Source organism: Staurois parvus, unplaced genomic scaffold, assembly GCF_062004578.1.
Source record: "Staurois parvus isolate SC_StPar_1 unplaced genomic scaffold, SC_StPar_1.0 ptg000172l, whole genome shotgun sequence".
Taxonomy (NCBI): Eukaryota; Metazoa; Chordata; class Amphibia; order Anura; family Ranidae; genus Staurois; species Staurois parvus.
Window position 1 is genome coordinate 7,056,223 of NW_028317968.1, and position 21,683 is coordinate 7,077,905.

At 40.5% G+C, this 21,683-nt stretch overlaps 1 protein-coding gene across 8 annotated transcripts in view; it reads left to right on the forward strand.

Moving 5' to 3' along the window:
• The window catches only part of BCAS3 (BCAS3 microtubule associated cell migration factor), a 1,369,778-nt gene that overhangs the window by 448,931 nt on the left and 899,164 nt on the right, over nt 1-21,683 (forward strand). For all 8 annotated transcript variants that reach the window (XM_089676635.1, XM_089676630.1, XM_089676633.1 and 5 more), the window contains exon 15: nt 19,918-20,182. In XM_089676635.1, coding sequence (XP_089532761.1) covers nt 19,918-20,182 — 265 coding nt within the window. The remainder of the gene's footprint in view (nt 1-19,917; nt 20,183-21,683) is intronic.

A 21,683-nucleotide genomic window follows, 5' to 3' on the forward strand; every position in this document is an offset into this window, starting at 1 on the left:
CACTCCCTAAGATTTGCACATTTTATGAAAGTCTATAAATCATTCCAAACTAACAGATGAAACCACATCCAAGAATGTTATGATGTGTTAAAGAAATTCTGTCAGCAAAAAAAGTGTCAGGCTCTTAAAACAATATAGAGCTAATACATATAGCATACATTTTGCTGTGGATTCTCAAATATGATTTCCTATTAAAGTGTGTAACTTGCCCTACAGGACTCTGTTGATAAGATGGATCAAATCTTGCATGTTCTTGTAGGGGCACATTTCTGCACCATTTCTCAAAATTGAATGACTTTATGGGGTCAGATAAACTGAGCACTTTGCAAGTGCGTTTGTACTCATTTTCCCAGAGCTTAGTGAATGTGGTGCAGCTCTGCTGATTAGCGTCATCCAATCATGTGAAAGTAAAAATTCTGTTTTTTGGGCTTTTTAAAAATATGTCTTGCACCTGATTGCACTGGGTATTCCTTACATAGTGAATCTTCAGCACATTTACTAAGTTCTGGGGAAAATGAGTGCAATTGCACTTGCAAAGTGCAGTCTATTTGCCTTGAAAAAATGGGAATGTGTCTCATTTTAAAACTGTGGACTGTGAGCTAAGTAGTGAGAATGAGAAGGTATAACACAACTGATTAGTTACCATGGGCGTTACCATGTAGATACCTTTTGTTTTAACCCCTTGACACCAACCACGTGCAAATTAGCGGCCTCACAGAACTGGGCTTTTTACCATGGGGCTGCTAATTGGTGTACCTGTCTTCTTTTTGGCAGTTCACCGCATGGCATGCTCTCATCACAAAGTCCGGGGTGTCACTGAGAGCTCTGGGTCCCACTCTAATGATTGGGACTTGGAACTCCTGATTCCAGGTCACCTGATTGCTGTGATAGCCTCTAATTGGCTATCTCAGTGATCAGTCACTGGGAAGCCTGCCCCCCTTGTTTTTTCTTTCTGAATGGAGGAGAGAGATCCATTGTATCTTTTGCTGTCCTTTAAGAGAGAAAAAAAAGTGTCTTCATTGATATTCATTGCATTTTGACATCTGAAAGGGTAGTGAAACAAGCAGGTATCTTCTGATTTTAGAAGGCTCTATTGTGCTTCTTAAAACGTGCGTTTGAAATGTCTTTTTATGTGTTGCATTCTCTGTACATCAGTATGATTAAGCCCTGGTTGACAGTGATGCGCTACTTTGGTGTGTTTTTGGCTCCATAGATTATGCAAGCCACATCCAAAACGTAACTAAAATTGCATCAAGGTCGCACTGCCACTGTTAATCTTGACATCACATTTAGATTTCTTTTTGTCATAGTCTTTTGACAAAATGCCATTTTAGTTTTAGGCATATTTTTTTTTCAAATTCTATATCTATTTATTTATGACAATGGAACAGCAGAAGACATGCAACATGTATCCAGATAAACATTAAGAGAATACAAAAGACTGGTATCAAATGTAATACAGGCATGTGCAAATTCAAAGATAATACAGAGAAAATACATTCCCAAGGCAAAAAATAAAAAAAGCAATGCAGTATGCTCACAGTTTTAGGCATATTTTAGTCATTTGAATTGTTTTAGTTTTAGTCATATTTTAATCTATAAAAATCTCCACTACATTTTAGTCGACTAAAATTTCCAGTATCATAAACAAACAAAATTATTGATTTTTGAAAAACGGAAGTCCCATTTTAAAATAAAAAAAAAAATCAAAAAGCTTTCAACAAGCCCTCACTGATCTTTGCAGCTGCAGGTATTGTGGAGCAGTTTATTATCAGTGTTCACAGTAGAAGCACTGAGGTTGTCTAAGTTCTTCTCTCAGCAGTTTAGCTCCCCCTGAACTGCCTTCTCTTCCCCCTAATTAATGCTGTGAGGGCATACATTAATTTAATGGGGAAACAAACATATCTGTCCTCTCTCCATGTCACTATGACTTTCCAAAGTTCCTCAACTTTAAAAAAAACAAGAGGTAAAGTTAGGGAGCTTGTAGTTCTACTAGCTGCAATTTACACACTCCTAGGAGTATCAGTCCCTCCTGTCCTCCAAGTGGATTTAACCATAAATAGTGCTAGGACCATGTGGAGGACTATTCAGTCAGTTACAGGTTATAAAAAAGACAGGCTGACACAGGGGAACATGAGGCCTCTTTACCAGAGGAATTGAATCAGTGTTATGCCCGTTTCAGTCATCAAAAAAGGATACTATTGTTTGGTTTCCTATACTATTTGGGGATATGCCTCTTAAAGTATCCTCTCAGGGTGTGCGCTTGGGATTGTTGAGGGTTAATGAGCAGAAATTTGCAGGGTAATCTGATAACATCCGAGGGATTGTTGTAAAGAGATGTGCTTTCGAATTGGCAGATGTTTCATGTTTCTTTAGAGCAGGGGGTGAAATGATCAATAATTGATCCAATCCCAAAGAAATTTACTAGCACCTGCCTTAATGATTATCGCCTTGTAGCCCTGACTTCCATTGTAATGAAGTGCTTTGAGAAATTAATCTTAAATCATATTAAACAGCATATTCCCCCACGGTTAGATAGCTACCAGTTTGCTTTTAGGGAAAATAGATCTACGGAGGATGCCATTGCATTGTCTCATTTGGAAAATAAGAATAGCTATGCCCGCATGCTCTTTACTGATTTGAGTTCAGCATTTAATACAATTTTGCCAATGAAGCTTGTTGCTAAGCTGAACTTTTTTGGATTTTAGCCCAATGCTTTGGAACTAGATTTTGGATTTCCTGGCTGGTAGGCAGCAGAAGGTAAAGGTTGGTAATTTTTTACTCGTCAATGCAGTCCCTTAGTACAGGGGTGCCACAGGGATGTGTACTAAGCCATTTTCTGTTTACTTTATACACTTATGATTAGATTGTAAGCTCCAAGGAGCCAGGGCCCTTCTATCCCTCTTGTATTGAACTGTATTGTTGCTGTATTGTCTCCCTTTATATTGTAAAGCACTGAGCAAACTGTTGGCGCTATATAAATCCTGTATAATATTAATAATAATGTTTCTCACTTCGAGGGGGACTCTGTGGTAAAATTTGCAGGATATTGAAAATCTAGTGGAATAGTGCAGAGAGAACAACTTATAGTTAAATGTAGCAAAGACAAAAGAGGTGATTATTGATTTTAGGAAAGTACGGGAGGTTAGTTATGAGCCGGTGGTGATTAATGGGATGGAGGTTGAGAGGGTAGAGGAGTTCCGTTTCAAATAATTTGGAGGGGACCTCTCATGGACAGGGCATATATCTCGCCTGGTGGGCAAGGCTCATCAGAAACTGTACTTTTTTGGGAAGTTATGGAGGGCAGGCTTTTCAGAGCGGGTCCTTTTTTAGCTTCTTTAAAGCTGCCATTGAAAGTTTGTTAACAGATCACATTTCTTTGTGGCAAGGATCATGCGCAGTTCATGACAGAAATGTCTTGCAGAGGATTTGTTATAAAAGACTATTGCAGGAGTCAGTCTACCAAGTATTGATGAACTGGGAGAGGGGATGTGTCTTCGGAGAGCTATGAATATCTTGGAACATACCTCGCATCTTGGTAATGTTCTGTATACAGTGGGGATCGAAAGTTTGGGCACCCCAGCTAAAAATTTGTATTAATGTGCATAAAGAAGCCAAGGAAAGATGGAAAAATCTCCAAAAGGCATCAAATTACAGATTAGACATTCTTATAATATGTCAACAAAAGTTAGATTTTATTTCCATCATTTACACTTTCAAAATAACAGAAAACAAAAAAATGGCGTCTGCAAAAGTTTGGGCACCCTGCAGAATTTATAGCATGCACCGCCCCCTTTGCAGAGCTGAGACCTGCCAGTGTCATGGATTGTTCTCAATCATCGTCTGGGAAGACCAGGTGATGTCAATCTCAAAGGTTTTAAATGCCCAGACTCATCTGACCTTGCCCCATCAATCAGCACCATGGGTTCTTCTAAGCAGTTGTCTAGAAAACTGAAACTGAAAATAGTTGACGCTCACAAAGCTGGAGAAGGCTATAAGAAGATAGCAAAGCATTTTCAGATGTCAATATCTTCTGTTCGGAATGTAATTAAGAAATGGCAGTCATCAGGAACAGTGGAAGTTAAAGCAAGATCTGGAAGACCAGGAAAATTATCAGACAGAACAGCTCGCAGAATTGTGAGAAAAACAATTCAAACCCACGTTTGACTGCACGATCCCTCCAGAAAGATCTGGCAGACACTGGAGTTGTGGTACACTATTCCACTATAAAGAGATACTTGTACAAATATGGTCTTCATGGAAGAGTCATCAGAAGAAAACCTCTTCTACGTCTTCACCACAAAAATCATCCTTTGAACTTTGCAAATGAACATATAGACAAGCCTGATGCATTTTGGAAACAAGTTCTGTGGACCGATGAGGTTAAAATTGAACTTTTTGACTGGAATGAGCAAAGGTACGTTTGGAGAAGAAGGGGCACAGAATTTAATGAAAAGAACCTCTGTCCAACTGTTAAGCATGGGGTTGGATCAATCATGCTTTGGGGTTGTGTTGCAGCCAGTGGCACAGGGAACATCTCACGAGTAGAAGGAAGAATGGATTCAATAAAATTTCAGCAAATTTTGGATGGTAACTTGATGTCATCTGTGAAAAAGCTGAAGTTAAAGAGAGGATGGCTTCTACAAATGGATAATGATCCTAAACACACCTCGAAATCCACAGGGGATTACATCAAGAGGCGTAAACTGAAGGTTTTGCCATGGCCTTCACAATCTCCTGACCTCAAAATAATTGAAAATCTATAGATAGACCTTAAAAGAGCAGTGCGTGACAGACAGCCCAGAAATCTCAAAGATCTGGAAGACTTTTGTAAGGAAGAATGGGCAAAGATACCTCAAACAAGAATTGAAAGACTCTTGGCTGGCTACAAAAAGCGTTTACAAGCTGTGATACTTGCCAAAGGGGGCAGTACAAGATATTAACTCTGCAGGGTGCCCAAACTTTTGCAGACACCATTTTTTTGTTTTCTGTTATTTTGAAAGTGTAAATGATGGAAATAAAATCTAACTTTTGTTGACATATTACAACAATGTCTAATCTGTAATGTGATGCCTTTTGGAGATTTTTCCATCTTTCCTTGGCTTCTTTATGCACATTAATACAAATTTTTAGCTGGGGTGCCCAAACTTTCGATCCCCATTGTACATTGCTACCGTCTGGTAGGCTGTATAGAAATATTGGCTTTCATACCACCATGTTGCGGAATCGCTTTTTTCCTCGATCTGTGCGGCTCTTGAATGCTAGAGGTCTTGTGGAATAAATTGATTGGGAGTTGTGTTTTTATTAGGTTTTTCTTTTTAGTTGTTTTTGGTTAAGTGTTTTTATGTTGAGTGTGGAATTCCTTTTTTTTTAATGTGAGGGAGCTTCAGCTGGTATTCATTTATGATTGTTGTTGTTGTAAAATGGCAATACATTTTTTGATTCTGACATGAATATAGCAAGATTTCTGTGGTGTAACTCAACAAAATGACAGCTAGAATACAGGAAAGCCCCCCCCCCACACACACACGCCCTTATCTGCCTCCCCATAAACCCACCCCTCTTTTTTTGTTTGCTAGTAATAACCCCCTTTTTACAATCTCACCCTCTTCAGATGTTTAAAAGGCTATACCACACATGGCACCCTCCTACAGTCCAACCTATCTATGTAGGTATCTTATGAAGATGGTTACAAAAACTAGACTATGTACGTGATGTTTACCCTCTTTTTTGTATTCTTGGGATATGGAATATGATTGTGTGCTCATGTGATATTGTTGTTACTGTGTATTTCCAATGTTTTCTCTTTTAGTCAAAGAATTAAAAAAAAAAGTATTGTTTTAATTAAAACTCTGTCAAGTATGTCAGTAACAAAAAAAATGTTGATATGAGACCATAAAATATGATACTTCCCCTAAAACTATTTATTTTATTAATATAAAGGAAAAACTTCTTAAATCAGTATCAGAAGGACGCTATCATAATGATTAGCATTGTGGTAGATGGGGAAGGGACAAAGGCCATGAATTATATACAGATTGTGACACTTGATGGCTAATTTATGTTTATATTACATGGGATGAAGCTCACCCTAGAAGTCCCATATAAAGAATAGCAGTGGGAGTTTGGTAATAGCATCTACAGATGCTTCATTTTGGAAATGTCAGGGGAGCCTAATTTAGGACTGTGCGTATACAGCAATTGTGTTTGCTGATTGCTAAGAATGTCTATTCATCAGCCAGTTTCCAGGTCAGTATTGGTTGCACAGGTTATGTACCTCTTGATCTGTAATTCATGATTAAAGCAAGTCTTTAAAGGCCAGTAGATTGGTTTTCATAGTAAGTTAAAGATATTGATGGCTTGTAGATGACAACATATTGTTGATTATTAAAAGCTGTGTTCACGTTAAATGGATGTAAGCTAACAAGCCTGCATTTTACTCTGATGTATGTGATGTTCTAATCATGGACAAAATTTTGTAAAATGGTGACAAAATAATACACACAGTACAAGTTATTCATTTGGCAACTATGAAATAGTCCTGTGTTTTGTATTGGTCATTTTGAATAATTTGTATGAGGCATTGGTTTCGTACTCTGTCATTATATTAAATATTTGAAGAAAGGTAAAAAGGCACATCCTACCTTCCAGGTAAAAACATGAAAGAGTAATGGGAGGAAGGTAACCAACACTGGAAATAAAGTTACCATTAGCCTCTTTACATGTGTATGATCACCTAGTGAAACAAACAGTATTCCTACTTTACTTACTAATATGTAACATTGGCTCTGTGCTTATCCTACCAAATTAGACAAATGTTTTTATTGAATTTAGTTGGAAAATAGGTAAAACATGTTTAAATCTTGTATAAATATATTTATCAATTGACCCTTTTGTGTTAATTTGACTTAGGTCTGTTTTATTTTATAAACTCTCTCCCTTTTATTAACTGAATTAACCATTTTTAATGTATTATATTATAGACATTGGTCTTTAAAAAGCTGCACCATGTATAGATCCACAAATTTTTGCTGCAAGAGGCGAATTGTGAAGTGGAATATAAAGAGAAAGACCCCCTGCGCTGAAATGGATGTAACCTACCCTAAGCAGCTAACACCTCCTTTAACCACAAACTATACAAATATTATGAAGAAAATGGTGTAGCGCTAAAATAAATACTAAACAGAAGCATCAATAGCACATATAAACATAAAAGACATAGAAACATATAGGTGAGCTGTCACAAACTGCACAAGTGACCCCCACATAAAATAACCCCAATCAGGGGGACCAAATAACTGTGAGGCAAGTGATTCCCTATAGGGGACCGCAACTAATACACAAGTGCAAGTGTCCAACACATATAAAAAATCATGCCAGATGAAAGTCCATTGAATCAACTACCAATGTGCAAGATACAGATAAAACACATGTGGATTCAATCAGTAAGATTGTGAGGTGAGTTTGGTGCCACACACTGTGAATTGATATCCACAAGTGGCCAAAGTGCCTCCTCGCCTCCTTAAAATGACCACAAGGGCCAACCTGCTTTGTGGAAAACCACGTATATACAGGAATTGCCACGTCACCACAAGGACCCTCCTGGGTAACCAACAGACCCAATACTCCTGAGCTCTCTCCAGTCACCTGGTACTCATAAGCAGCCGTTTCCACCACAGGATCATATCAAAAGACAGAAGAGATCCTCCATAGTGTAAACCAGTAACTTTTTATTCACCAAACAATAATTAAAATGCCCACTCACATGTTAAATGAACATCATCAGCTTTTCCCCATAATATGGGTGTATTCTCATGGTTTCTGGTGTCCCAATATGGCGTCCACGCGGGAAACGACGTCATCACGCCCCGGAAGTTGCGTTGCGTCTGATGCCCACGTGACTTCCTCAGGGTATATCACTTGGACTTGTGTGTTAGTTGCGTTCCCCTATAGGGAATCACTTGCCTCACAGTTATTTGGTCCCCCTGATTGGGGTTATTTTATGTGGGGGGTCACTTGTGCAGTTTGTGAAAGCTCACCTATATGTTTCTATGTCTTTTATGTTTATATGTGCTATTGATGCTTCTGTTTAGTATTTATTTTAGCGCTACACCATTTTCTTCATAAGAATTGTGAAGTGGCACCCCCTGCAGCAGGCATTTCTATAGTGCCGACAATTTACACAACACTTTACAAACTGTACATATGCATACCATATCTGGTGCAGCTCTGCATAGAATCAGCTTCCAGGTTTTGTTGCCAAAGCTTAATTGAACAAGTTAGACGCTGATTGGCTACCATGCAAAGCTGCACCATATTCTTGGTGCACCAGTTTTAGTAAATGTCCTCCTACATATACAGTAAGATATATTAAAAAGAGAAACACAGCCAACAAGGTATTGTTTGTTTTCGAACATTATTTATGTATTTGGTTAGCTAGCTACAACCTTTCGTCTGTACAGTCTTTTTATAAGTGTGGCATCCCAATAGCAGCATGTCATGTGCCAAGATGACTACAATAGACATATAGACAAATAAATATCTGGTGTTGCACTAATGAATAAATCTATCAAAGTGACATAAATCAACCAATAAATAATAAATACAAAAATAATTCATAAATATACAATCATATACAGTAAATAAAGTGCTCAAAGGTGAACCAAATACCAAAAATTAATGTGCAAAATCATTGCACATTATTATGAATTATTGATATAAAGAGAAGACAAGTTTCTAGGTGGGACATGATGGGCAGAAACTGAATAGTAAGGGTATTTGAATCATATTATCCATTAGTTTGGTGATATATTAATCATAACCTCTAGCTATTCTCCCACATTTTGACATGTGCCTGTCTCTCCTGTCACAACTATCTTAGCTTCTGTTCAACCATTCCAATGAGCCATCTCAGCTTCTTTACCTTTTTAGATTGGGTGATCTACACACGAGACTGATGTTTTAATAGGTTCTGCCCAATTCTGTATGCGGACACATAGAGAAATTAAAGGCCACATAAAGACAGTATAATACCATGTAAATGTGAGCAATGTTGTGGATCTGCCTATAGACGTGTAACACATAGTGCAAGAATACCTAAAGTAATTGCTGCAAACTATATTGATCATCTATATCAGCCTTTCTCAACGTTTCAACATTAAGGAACCATTGAAATAACTTTCTGCTCTCAGGGAACCCCTGCTAAAACTGACTATGTCTACAACTCATGATACATTAGTGAAATGGTCACTGGGAAGAATTATCCCCTTACAGATAGCTAAAAAGATCAGTGGTGTCACTTGAAACTTATCTAAGAGTCAAAAATTGCTCATTGCTCAAGGAACCCTTAACAACCTTTGGAGGAACCCTAGTTGAAAAACCGTGATCTATATACAGGTACTACTGTCAACTTTTTCCACAAACACTACAAAAACTTCCATCCCACTATGAAGCTAAAGATAAACAACTCAGGGCCCTCCTAACCCTCTTGTATTGAACTGTATTGTTGCTGTATCGTCTCCTGTTATATAGTAAAGCGCTGAGAAAACTGTTGGCGCTATATAAATCCTGTATAATAATAATAATCAAAAGAAATACATTTCCTGGACACTTAGCTCTGTACAGTAGGAATAGATGTGGAAACATTTGTTTACAAAAAACACGGGGATAATTGACAAACCTCAGGAAAAATAACTTTTATCCCATACAAAACGAATGACTTTAGGATTATAGTAATGATTCAGAACTTGTAATCACAAAAAAAAGGAAAGAATTGGCATGTAAGCTCATAAAATTATCAAAACTCTTAACTGTGAGTTAAATAAGAAGGTATAACTTGACTAGCTTTAGTGGGGTGGATAGAGCCATGCAGATCATTCCTTTCTCTATGTACAGTAGATACCTTCTGTTTTAAGAATGTTCTATTTTACTTTTCACTAGTTCCGTGGAGGGATTTTGGCTTTCTTTAGGTCCACCTCACTATAACCTGTCCGGTTATACTTTTTAATTGCTCCCTATGCCCTACTCCATAAAATCCATAGTTTTCATGCCCTGCACTGATGATGGCCAACAAATCTAAAACAGATGTACTATACCATTTGTAATAACAAGCTCTGTATCATTAGGCTGTATCTGTTTTATAAACCAGTGGTTCTGAATGAACAGATGGGTAAGTGTGAGAAAGGAACTATTTGGATATCTCCTCCCACAATGCTAAAATGAGGTATATAGCCATTTTTGAGGGAAATGGAACATGTAGATACCTTCTGTTTTTGGACAGTCAATTTATGTTCTATTACAATTTTATTTGTAGTTGTTATCCGTTACAAGTGAACCCTTTATCCTTCCAACTTCGGCTCTCCCACACCCCCCGATAACCTTCCTAAGTCCTGATCATTTTCTGTATTGCCTACATTTCACAAAAGCCATTGCCATTTACACGTGGTGGGGATGTGCATGGTAGTCAACTAGCTTCTAACTTCAGCTTGGCCAATTAAGCTTTGACAAAAAAAACTGGAAGCTGATTGGTTCATATGGAAATATGCACCAGATTTTACATTCTCCAGTTTTAGTAAATCAACCTCATTGTATTTCATTTGATCTCTTTGTTTTATGTATAAATATGTACTATATATTTAGTATATTTAGTATTGTGTAATGCATTTCAATAGCTTTTTTGTTTAGATTTGCTGTGTTATAGGGTACATATTGTGGGAACTCGCTTCAAGTGGTAGAGCTTCTTCAAAGCACACAGCAACTCGCTTATTTTTTAAGGGCCTGTTTGCCCACTTTTATTTAAGAAAGTTCAAACAACCAAAATTCTTCCCACGCAGGGGTATCCACCATCACACGAATTCAAATAAACAGTATTCAGCCTCCTGGCTTGTACGCAGTTTTAAGTCTGCCTCCTGCAGACTCTTCCCCAAAGTATGGCACTAGCACACAGCTAGTCTGGCTTCCACCTCTCCTAGGTGTAGCCCACCTGACTCCACGGCAGAGACCTCCCGTCTGCCTGGGTGGAGTCCTCCTAACTGCCGGGGTGGAGCCCAGACTCATGGCCTGGCCTCCCCAAAAAGGCCTGCACACACCTGTGCAATCAGCACACTGGCTGCTCCCAAAATATGGGCCCAGGATTGGAGATTTCATCCCTCCCAAATCTCTTAGAAATCTCCAGGCAACAGGTCCCAAAACAGGCTTTACAAATCAAAGAGGAAACTTATAAACCCGTTTCCTCTGCATTATGAGAACTGCCTGGAGCCCCTCAACCTGCATGGTTGAGAATCCTGGGTCTCCATCATGATTTCCACCGTGGCAGGATACCGCACTGCCACATATCCCCCCCCTTTGTTTTGATCCCGTAGGGGGCAGAACACACACACCCAAACTCTTTAATTTGGCACCTCTGTGCCAGCCTTCACCCATATGAGCCCATTCCTGACTGACATTGCTTTCAAAGGGAAACTTTCCTTCCTGTCTTATGAGGCGACTTTCCCCATGTTCTCCTAGCACACGGACTTGGGCCCTATAAAGACACTGTGCCTTTTTACGGGTTCGCTTCCAAAAGCGTTGCCGCTCTATTTTCCTTGGGGCCACCCAAGTCACCTTCCCATTAAGGAACTTCCAAAACTTGGTACCTTTCTGAGGATGAGGTTGACGCCTGAGTTTTAAGTGTCTGATAACATTGCAGCTACACTGCACTCTCAACCGCCGGTTTCCCTTTACCTTTGAAGGGGTCACGCTTTTACACACAAAAAGTGCGGGCTCTTTTATTGGGGTTACCTTAGACCCCCTCTGCATTCTATGTACAGGCATCTTCTTGCTGACAAAACCTAGCTCGGTTGGTTTCCCCCCGTACACTGCACACTTCCTTTTGTCACTGACATTCTCAGATGACAATGTCCTACTCTCCTTCTGAAGGATAGCCCAATTGCCTTGCCCTTCAGATGCTTTTATGTCAGGGGACCTCTTTAAATAATCCACTTCCTTAAAGTTTTCCCTCTGGGCAGATAAGCCATTTAAAGTTTCTCTTCCCAGAGTACCCTCCTGAACCTGTAGGGGGCCTAATTCAACTGCAGCTTTTAGCTCAGCTGTGTCTACCACATCATTACCCACCACATCACATGTTTCAGGGTTATCAGCACACATGTCCACTTGACCTTCAGGTCCATCATAAGGTTTATGGTCACCCACAGAAACTAAATGATCACCATTTACCAGTGCCTCGCACTTTTCCAAATCATCATCATAAACAACATTTATAAGGGCCTTGCATTTTTCCTCATGGTCAGAAACATCCACACCTTTGTCAGAATTAATTTCAACGTTTGGCAGGGCAGTGTCTGGAGACCAAGTGCACAGCGTGGAGTGGTTGTCTCCCATGGCAACGTCACTATCCACCAGCTCCACTGGCACATGTACCTCTTCCAGCAACTGTCCTGACACCTGACGGTCATAACACAATTCCACATTTGGCTTACTGACCCCAATCACTTGATTTGTGCCATCTGACACTTCCACCAACACTGGCTCATTTGGTATCACACTATTCGATCCTACACCATTGGATCCTTTGTGGGTTGTGGGCACGATCTCTGCTATGTGCTCAATCTCACTTGGCCCGTCCATATTGGGAGGGAGACCATCTGCAGCAACAGCAAGTGTGCCCTTGTCTATAAGCCGCTCTGCAGTCCCTCCATTTAGCACAGCAGAAGTCGTGTCCAGTCCACTGTTGGAAACAGAGGTCCCTTTCAACAAAGCCAACAGGTTTTCAGCCCATCTGTCCCAGTCTACTTTCTCTGCGCTCCAATCAGAGGTACTACGCAGTACCGCACCAACTGCCGGAGGAGACACAGGACAGAGTGGCTCAGCAGACACATCACATATATCACTTTTGTTCAACCAAAACTGTGGCACTAAATTTTTAACCTCAACAGGTTGCAATACCACACCCTCACCACCGTACTCTGATGGCGCTTCATTCACCTCATGAACACTTCCATACCTATTGTCATTACTGACAGACTCCATTAACCCATTATCACCAGGAGCATTTTCAAAAATTCCAGTTTTAGCATTTAAATTATCAAGTACTCTCTTGTCCAGAGCAGCACCATAGTTGTCCAAGGCAACCTCTGGCTCCAACACACAGAGCTCCCAGGAGGTTTCCATGGACACCTTTGCAGCCTTGGATACTGTTGCCAAGGGCAACAACATATCTTCAATCATATTCATATAAACACTATTATCTTTAGTGAGCTGTGCTAGCTCATCACCAACCATAACATTATATTTACCAACAGTAACACTTTTGTCGGCATGACCATCAGCATTCTCATTGCATATAGACATCACTGTGGTTTTTGCAGGTAATCCCTGGCTATTACCCAGCTGAGCAGCCTGTGAGCCATGCTTCACAGCACTCTCTCTCTTTAAAGGGACACTATATTCAGTTTTAGCAGCTCCATAGCTGACCTGGGAAATCCTCTGCTCCGTCACTGCGGGCTCCTGGGAGGTTTCCCTGGGCATCTCTGCAGCACCTGGCACTAGGGAACACGGTGCCATGACAGTTTTGGTCACCCCTAGTTTACCTTCCCCAGCCATCTGCTGGATTATAGCAGGCACATGCAGAGTCCCCATGTCCTTTTCCATATTTAGTCCTAATCGTTGGGCTTCTCCCTGTGCCTCCCCACTACTCAGGGTAGCACACAGCAGCCAGTCCATGTGTATTGTGGAACTCCCTGAAGGACACACTCTCACTTCCTTGGAATCAGTCCCACAAACTGAAACAGTCTTACCATTTCCTGCAGCAGGTGTCATAGCCTTCACTTGAGTGCGTTGTCTCTCCTCTGTGGTTTCTCCACAGGCTGACTTCCCCAAGTGGTCACGGTGCAACACTGCAGCCATTCCGGACCAACTTACACCCCCTGCAGGTAACACAAGATCCCTGTTGCTAGGGGTAGCTGCCAACATTTTTAAAAATGAATCTGGGCTTGCAGATGAAGCCTTTTGCTCAGTAGCACCCTCATCAGTGGTATTCCATAATCTGGGGCAGGTAAAGATACCATGCCCAAACTGACCACATTCCAGGCAGGGTATGGTTCCACCGATAACCTTCTTGGGATACGGAAAGACATCTCCCTTGTAGCCCCTTCTCCTGGTTGCCAAGCTTTCTCCTGTTGCTATGGGAGATGGCACTCTCCCAGCTGAACATTGTGGGTTCCTCCAGATACGCTGAACCCTCATTTCTGCGTTGTCACAATCCTCTGCAGACGACACTCCTCTTACAGGGTCCGCAGGCCTGAAGTCACATGTGTTGCTATGGGCAACCACATTCTTCTCAAACTTGTGGTCAGGCTGTCGCTCCTTCCTTGCACTCAGAGCCGGCTTGCCTAACACAGATGCAGTCCTTTGCTTTGATATGCAACTTTGCAATGGAGGCTGACACAAAGGGCATTTAGAGACAGTGTGCCCCCACTCCCTGCACCGCAAGCATCGCTCTTGCCAGCGTGTCTTGTCCAGGCTCCCCACATTGCAGCCTTTTTCCAGCTTAGGACTCTGCACATTCATAGCTGGTCTCCTTTCACCAGTGTTGCCAGCAGCAACATGCACTTCCCACTTTGGCAAACTTTGTTCATCCATGTATGGGGCTCGTTCTGGTGATAACAACCCCTCCAGCCATAGGGCTCTGTCTCTCATTTCCGCAAATCTTTCTTCTTTTCTTTGCTTTGACCGCCCCATCTTCACAGTCACTTCACAACACTTTTGCACAGTCCAGCATCAAGAAATGAAGCACTGTCTCTTTAAGGCAGGTTCTCACCTGCACACACACCAAATTGTGCTGTCCATTGCACAGAAACACAGTTCATATAACTGATGAACTTACTTTTGCAGGGATCTCCAATTATGCCCGCATCCTCCACCATATGTGGGAACTCGCTTCAAGTGGTAGAGCTTCTTCAAAGCACACAGCAACTCGCTTATTTTTTAAGGGCCTGTTTGCCCACTTTTATTTAAGAAAGTTCAAACAACCAAAATTCTTCCCACGCAGGGGTATCCACCATCACACGAATTCAAATAAACAGTATTCAGCCTCCTGGCTTGTACGCAGTTTTAAGTCTGCCTCCTGCAGACTCTTCCCCAAAGTATGGCACTAGCACACAGCTAGTCTGGCTTCCACCTCTCCTAGGTGTAGCCCACCTGACTCCACGGCAGAGACCTCCCGTCTGCCTGGGTGGAGTCCTCCTAACTGCCGGGGTGGAGCCCAGACTCATGGCCTGGCCTCCCCAAAAAGGCCTGCACACACCTGTGCAATCAGCACACTGGCTGCTCCCAAAATATGGGCCCAGGATTGGAGATTTCATCCCTCCCAAATCTCTTAGAAATCTCCAGGCAACAGGTCCCAAAACAGGCTTTACAAATCAAAGAGGAAACTTATAAACCCGTTTCCTCTGCATTATGAGAACTGCCTGGAGCCCCTCAACCTGCATGGTTGAGAATCCTGGGTCTCCATCATGATTTCCACCGTGGCAGGATACCGCACTGCCACAATATAAAAATGTATTTTTGGTCAAAATTTTAAATCATATATTCATTTCCACATTTAGTATACACAGTTAGTACAGGATACACACCATATCCCCATTACTTGCAAGCAGCGTGGTACCCTGGGATATATAATCCTTAGAAATAAAATTTAAACCAAAGGAAAGAGCAGATAAGAAACTTTAAGGCATGCAGGGAATCTGTGAAGTTGTTCTAAGAAATGGCCAGCAGATAGGCACTTACAGCACAAAAGGTGATTTTTCAAGTAAGCCTATATTGAATCGCCAGACAAAATTGTGGTTTGTATTACTATTAGAATGCTGGTGTTATAAAAATTAAAGTGTATGTGCTTTAGATGTGCTTTATTTGCCTAAGCTGAAAAATGTAACCTGTGTGTGAAAATCCTCCTGAAAAATAGCAGTGGACATCCTGGTATGTGAGAGTGCCCAGACATGCCTGTGCTCAGACATGCCTGTGCCCACAGCCTCCTAGCTAGTTTAACCAATAGAAAAAAACATATAGTAAATAGAAAAACTCCATATACACAATCCTATGCTCACAGTTGATCTAGATGAAGGCAAGAAAACCCCTATAAAGTATGGTCCAATTTGCTCCACCTACAAAATACATTCTTTGCATTCTTTCCTGATCCCCTGAAAGGCAGTTGGATAGGCCCTGTACCAACAATATAATTCATAATTCTGAAATGAAAGAAGTTTTGAACATCCAGGACTCTTCCAAGAGCTGATTGCCTGGCCAAACTGAGCAATCGAGGGAGAAGAGTCTTAGTAAGAGAAGTGACCAAGAACCCAGTGGTCATTCTGACTGAGCTCCAGAGATCCTGTGTGGAGATGGGACAAAGTTCCAGAAAGGCAACCATCACTGTAGCCCTTCACCGATCTGGGTTTTATGGTAGATTGGCTAGACGGAAGCCTCTTCTCAGTGCAAAACACATGAAAGCCTGCTTGGAGTTTGCAAAAAAGCACCTGAATGACTCTTAGACTGTGAGGAACAAGATTATTTGGTCTGATGAAACCAAGATTAAACTGTTTGGCCTCAATTCTAAACGTTATGTCTGAAGCAAACCAGGCACCGTTCATCACGTGCCAAATACCGTCCCAACAGTGAAGCATGGTGTTAGCAGCATCATGCTGTGGGTTTTTTTTTCAGCAGCAGGAACTGTGAGACTGGGGGAAAGCTGAATGGATCAAAGTACAGAGATATCCTCAATGAACAGTTGTTCCACAGTGCTCAGGACCTCAGACCTGGCCGAATGGTCACCTTCCTACATGATTAAAAGCCTATGCACACAGGCAAGACAACACTGGAGGGGCTTAGGGACAACTCTGTGCATGTCCAAGAGTGGCACACCCAGAGCCCAGACTTGAGCCCTATTGAACATCTCTGAAGAGACCTGAAAATGTCTGTACATCGACGGTCCCCATCCATTTAAATTCATTTTGTAACACTTTATGTATTTATTTATATATTCATTCAGTTTTATTGCTATATCCCTTAAGACTGCTTTGGCAGTGACAAGTACTCTATATGGAGAGATATGGGGTCTATTAGACTCCTGATCCCTCCTCTGCCCTTCAAAGCATCTGATCAAGCACAGATCGGTTTGATCGAGTTCTTCTCCGCCAAAACGCTTCCAGCTTCATTTGTCACACAGGAGATGGAGGAATTGATGTTCCTCTATCTCCTCTGTGGGCAGTGACCCAAGCACTTGCAGTGGTCCTGAGCTCCCCAGTGGAACAGGAGAGTCGGGAATGGCAGCAAGAGGGAGATCTCTTCCAAGTTCTGTTAAATGATAGGGCAGCTGCAGCCTGATCATGGTATAGCCACTTCCCGTTTAGGAGGATGTATATAAATGTACACTGGATGGGAAGTGTTTAAGCACCTGCTCAGTGAGCAGAAGACTCCTTTCAAGGTTGTCAGTTGTACTTAGTGTTGTAATGTGCTCTTGCACATCTCTAATGTAAGCTTCCAAGAAGGCAACATGCTCGCAGCTTTCACAGCAATATTCATCCTGGAGCTGTTTCTCCCTTTTTATATACATGTGGAATCCTGTGCAGCTGTTATATTCCAATAAATGCATAAATGCACATACCACATTGCTCATTGGTTAAGCAGTCTTTTCAGAATAAAGTTATTTGATAACCTCTTCCAGTCTCTAAAATTCAGTTAAAAGAAAGCAGTGGCAAACAGTGGCAATACAATGTGGTTTATCCCAGTCTCCAAAAGTAAAACATCTTTATGCAGTATCTATTTTAGTATACAATGAAACTTAAACTGAGAGTTAACTGTTGTCATTTTGCAAGAACAATATCAAAAGACATCCTATGCACACGTGTGAACAGACATGTCCGGGACACAGGAAACACATTAGTGCCCACATGGCAAATCTATTGGCAGTTACTCTCAAATATAACCCTGTTTGTGTTAGGAAGGCACAACAACGGAGTGAATTTTAGTACAGTAGATAGAAAATACATTTATACAAGTGCCAAAATTTATATTCACTTTGTTATAAAGAATTTGTTTTGTTCAGATAAAAATAAATGATTGTTCCCTTTGAGGACAAAGTATAATACTATGGGGTTGATTTACTAAAGGCAAATATACTGTCCACTGTAAGCTCTAAATCTGCGGGGAAGCTCTGAAATTGGAGGAACCTGCTGAATTCTATCATCCCATCATGTGCAATCAAAAATGCTGTTTTTTATTATCCTTGCAAGTGATTGAGTTTTCTTTGCAAAGTGAAGCTTTACCTCATTTAGTAATCTCTGGAGCAACTGCACTTTCAGTGCACTTGTAGTGCACAGAATATTTGCATTTAGTAAATCAACCCCCTAGTACAATAGAAACTATATAAACAACGTCCTAGTATAGAATATTTTTGTAGGGCAAATAATAGGAAAATGTTGTATGCATTAAGGTTAAGCTCCTGAAAGTGTTTTTTCAGTGTTATGTGTAGTAGAAAGAATAGTGTATGAGCTGCTCTGGCAAGTAAATGAAAAGATACTGACATATTGCAGATGTACACCTGACTACTGAGAACACAGAAAAGTTTTGAACAAGTTAAAAAAGTGACTTATGTGTTACTCATGTAAGTAAAGCCTAAAAGATAAGTCTGCATTGTTTTAATGCTAGGTTTTTTTTGTGTGTGTTTGTCTCCCATCTTCCACCATTTGATGTAAAATTAATTTTGAAGTTTGTGTTTAAAGCATATAACAAGGCAAAAAAAAATAAGCATAGGTAGTACACATCTGCAGTATATGCACATTTCTCTGTATTGTATCCCCTTAAACACCCTGCAAGTAAAGAAAAGTACCTGTTAATCTGCCAGAAGTTAGCTATGTTGGCTGACACACAGCATTTTTGGCAGCCCTTGTCTGTGTAAGTAGAACTATAGGCAAACCTTTTTTTTTTCATTTTGCTATCTGAGTCCCATTGGGGAGATTTATCTTCACTTCCTATCCCATAGGCAAAAAAGGAAGTGAGATAAAATCCCTTCAAGTTAAGGGAATTCCTTGGGGACTCCCAGGTCACCAGAACTCATGCCCCCATTGGACAAATTCCCCTCTATTACTTTTCTGGGTACAACCCAAAATAGTTTTGTTTTTTTTAATGTTACCTTTGATTATAATGGTAAATAGGACAAACAGAGAGGGTGAATCTTCCTAATGGGGGCACAGACAACAATAAACGCCTAACAGGTGTTCTAATCCATCTCCACTGAAAAAAAATGTTTTGCCTTTAGTTATACTTAGTTACTAGATAGTTACTAGTTACTAGATAACTACTTTATCACACCCACTCTCATATCTCCACAACATAAAGGCTAATTATTCTGTAGTTCAAGATAAATAGGAGGGCTGTCTGAGATATCACAGGAAGTGTACAGAGGACACAGGACAGCTCTGAATTGCTAACAAGACCAACAGGTGTTTTTTGTACCTATCAAATAAGAACAAAATGCCTCCAATAGTATATTAAACAGACCAAAATGGAGCAAATAGGAGAAATCCATTGATTTGGGGTTACTTACCCTTTAACAGTTGAAGAGTAACGCTGTACTTTGACTATATACACATGCTCCATAGGAATTCTATAAACAATATAAACATAGGAGGTGCTGTTCTTTAAATGCCATCTAAAATTAAAAAAAAAGGAGAATTCAGCTAAACCTTTTTGAAACAGTCCCTTGATACATGTTCCTAAAGTTATCTTTGATTTATGTTTCTTCAGGCAGTATGCTTTAAGGACTGAAATTCTGAAAAACATGTAATGAAATCTTCTAAGTTTAGAATGTTGATCTTTTTAATAATATGTATTATTCTAATTGTCTCTCACCCTTTTACTTTTTCTTAGGTTCAGGACATTTGTTTCAGCCATGACTGCCGATGGGTAGTGGTGAGCACCCTCCGTGGCACCTCCCACGTATTCCCAATAAACCCCTATGGTGGTCAGCCATGTGTCCGGACACATATGTCTCCCCGTGTGGTAAACCGCATGAGTCGATTTCAGAAGAGTGCAGGTCTGGAAGAGATTGAGCAAGAACTGACTTCAAAGCAAGGAGGCCGCTGTAGTCCTGTGCCAGGCTTGTCAAGCAGTCCTTCTGGCTCTCCTTTACATGGTGAGTAGTATCACTGCGGCTGGTGATTCCACATGGGTGGGCATTCACAGTATCCGTGGTGAATGCTTACTGTAACTTGTAGTTATTTAAATGAAACCATGTTGAAATGCAGCTGGGAATGCTCCTTTTCACACCAGTCAGCAGAAAAAAAAATAAAACTATTTTTACTTTTACTCATGTATGCAAAATGTGTTTCATAAACGATATACCTAATAGTTTAAGAACTACAACTTTTACAGTACAAGAGTTTTTAGAACATATCTTTCACAAAGTGCTGGACTGAGGTGAATATGCTGAAAATGTGCTGCTTTTATTCACATCCTCAGTCTTTGCTGCAAATATATTAAAATGTAAACTGTTGTTTTCCTTCTTTTTTCGAATGTATAACCAAAGAAATCATGGCTGCTTAGCAGGGTCAGAGAATTAGTAGTAAAGTAGTAATTATAAAAAAACACCCTGCTTTACAATACCTCATGGTAGTTTTTAAGGAGAAAAAACTGCTTTTCTGAAAAAAATGCTTACTGTTTTTGCAGTCCACGTGATTCCAGCAGTCCTTGTTTACAAATAGTGATGAACGTGGATGTGTGCGGACAAGGATCCAAACCCACATGTATGAGCCTGCCAGGAAGCTGTCACGGACACTGACCAGTCATCTGCAGACGAGGCATTCCCTTCCCTACAGCTGCACGTATATAAGGAGATTTTTTTCTCTTTTTGACCTGTATAGGTGAAAACTTCCTGGCAGGCTTGCACATGCTGGCTTAGATCAGTAGTAGTAGTGGATCAGTGTGGTCAGTAATACTTAGATATATTTGCCATATTTAAAGAACTGTCAAGTTTTTGGTTTTCTTTCTTAAAGTGTTACTAAGCCCACAACAGTGAAATTAGTCTGTATATACAGTAAAGCATGCTTATTATACTCATTGTGAGATCTAAGGGGTCAATCCTCTGCATTGTGTAAAAATGCTGTTTGATCCTTCTTCCAGTGTCTCCCTCTTGTCTCTGGTCTCTAAGACATATTGTGTGGAGACACTCTGCGCATGCTTAGTTTGGTGTGTATTGCTAGAGCGGTTTTTTGTTTTTCTTGGGAGAGTGCATGTGATCAGCACAGGACCAATCAGCACTGTCCAGACAGAGGTCAGGGGTTTTGCATCCTCCTAGAGCAGAAAGAAAACTCCTCCTACAAGTTTTAACCAGTGCTCTGCTGAACACTGAGAGAAGTCACAAGACTGCTCTAACTGTTGATGAGAAAAGGTATTTAGTAGTTTATATTTACTAAAATAATTGCACTTTCATGTTCTGTGTACTGTGGGAGACCAGCTATAGTGAATGCAGGGTCCTGGGTTTAGTAACACTTTAAGGCATTTTACTCTTTTTCAAATGTTTTTGTTGTTTTTATGAGATATTAGTGTAGTTATATTCCGTGTCATTTGGTTGTCTTACCTTATAATGATGGACACACATTTTGGGACTGCAGTGTGAAGTGTCATAGTTGATTGAT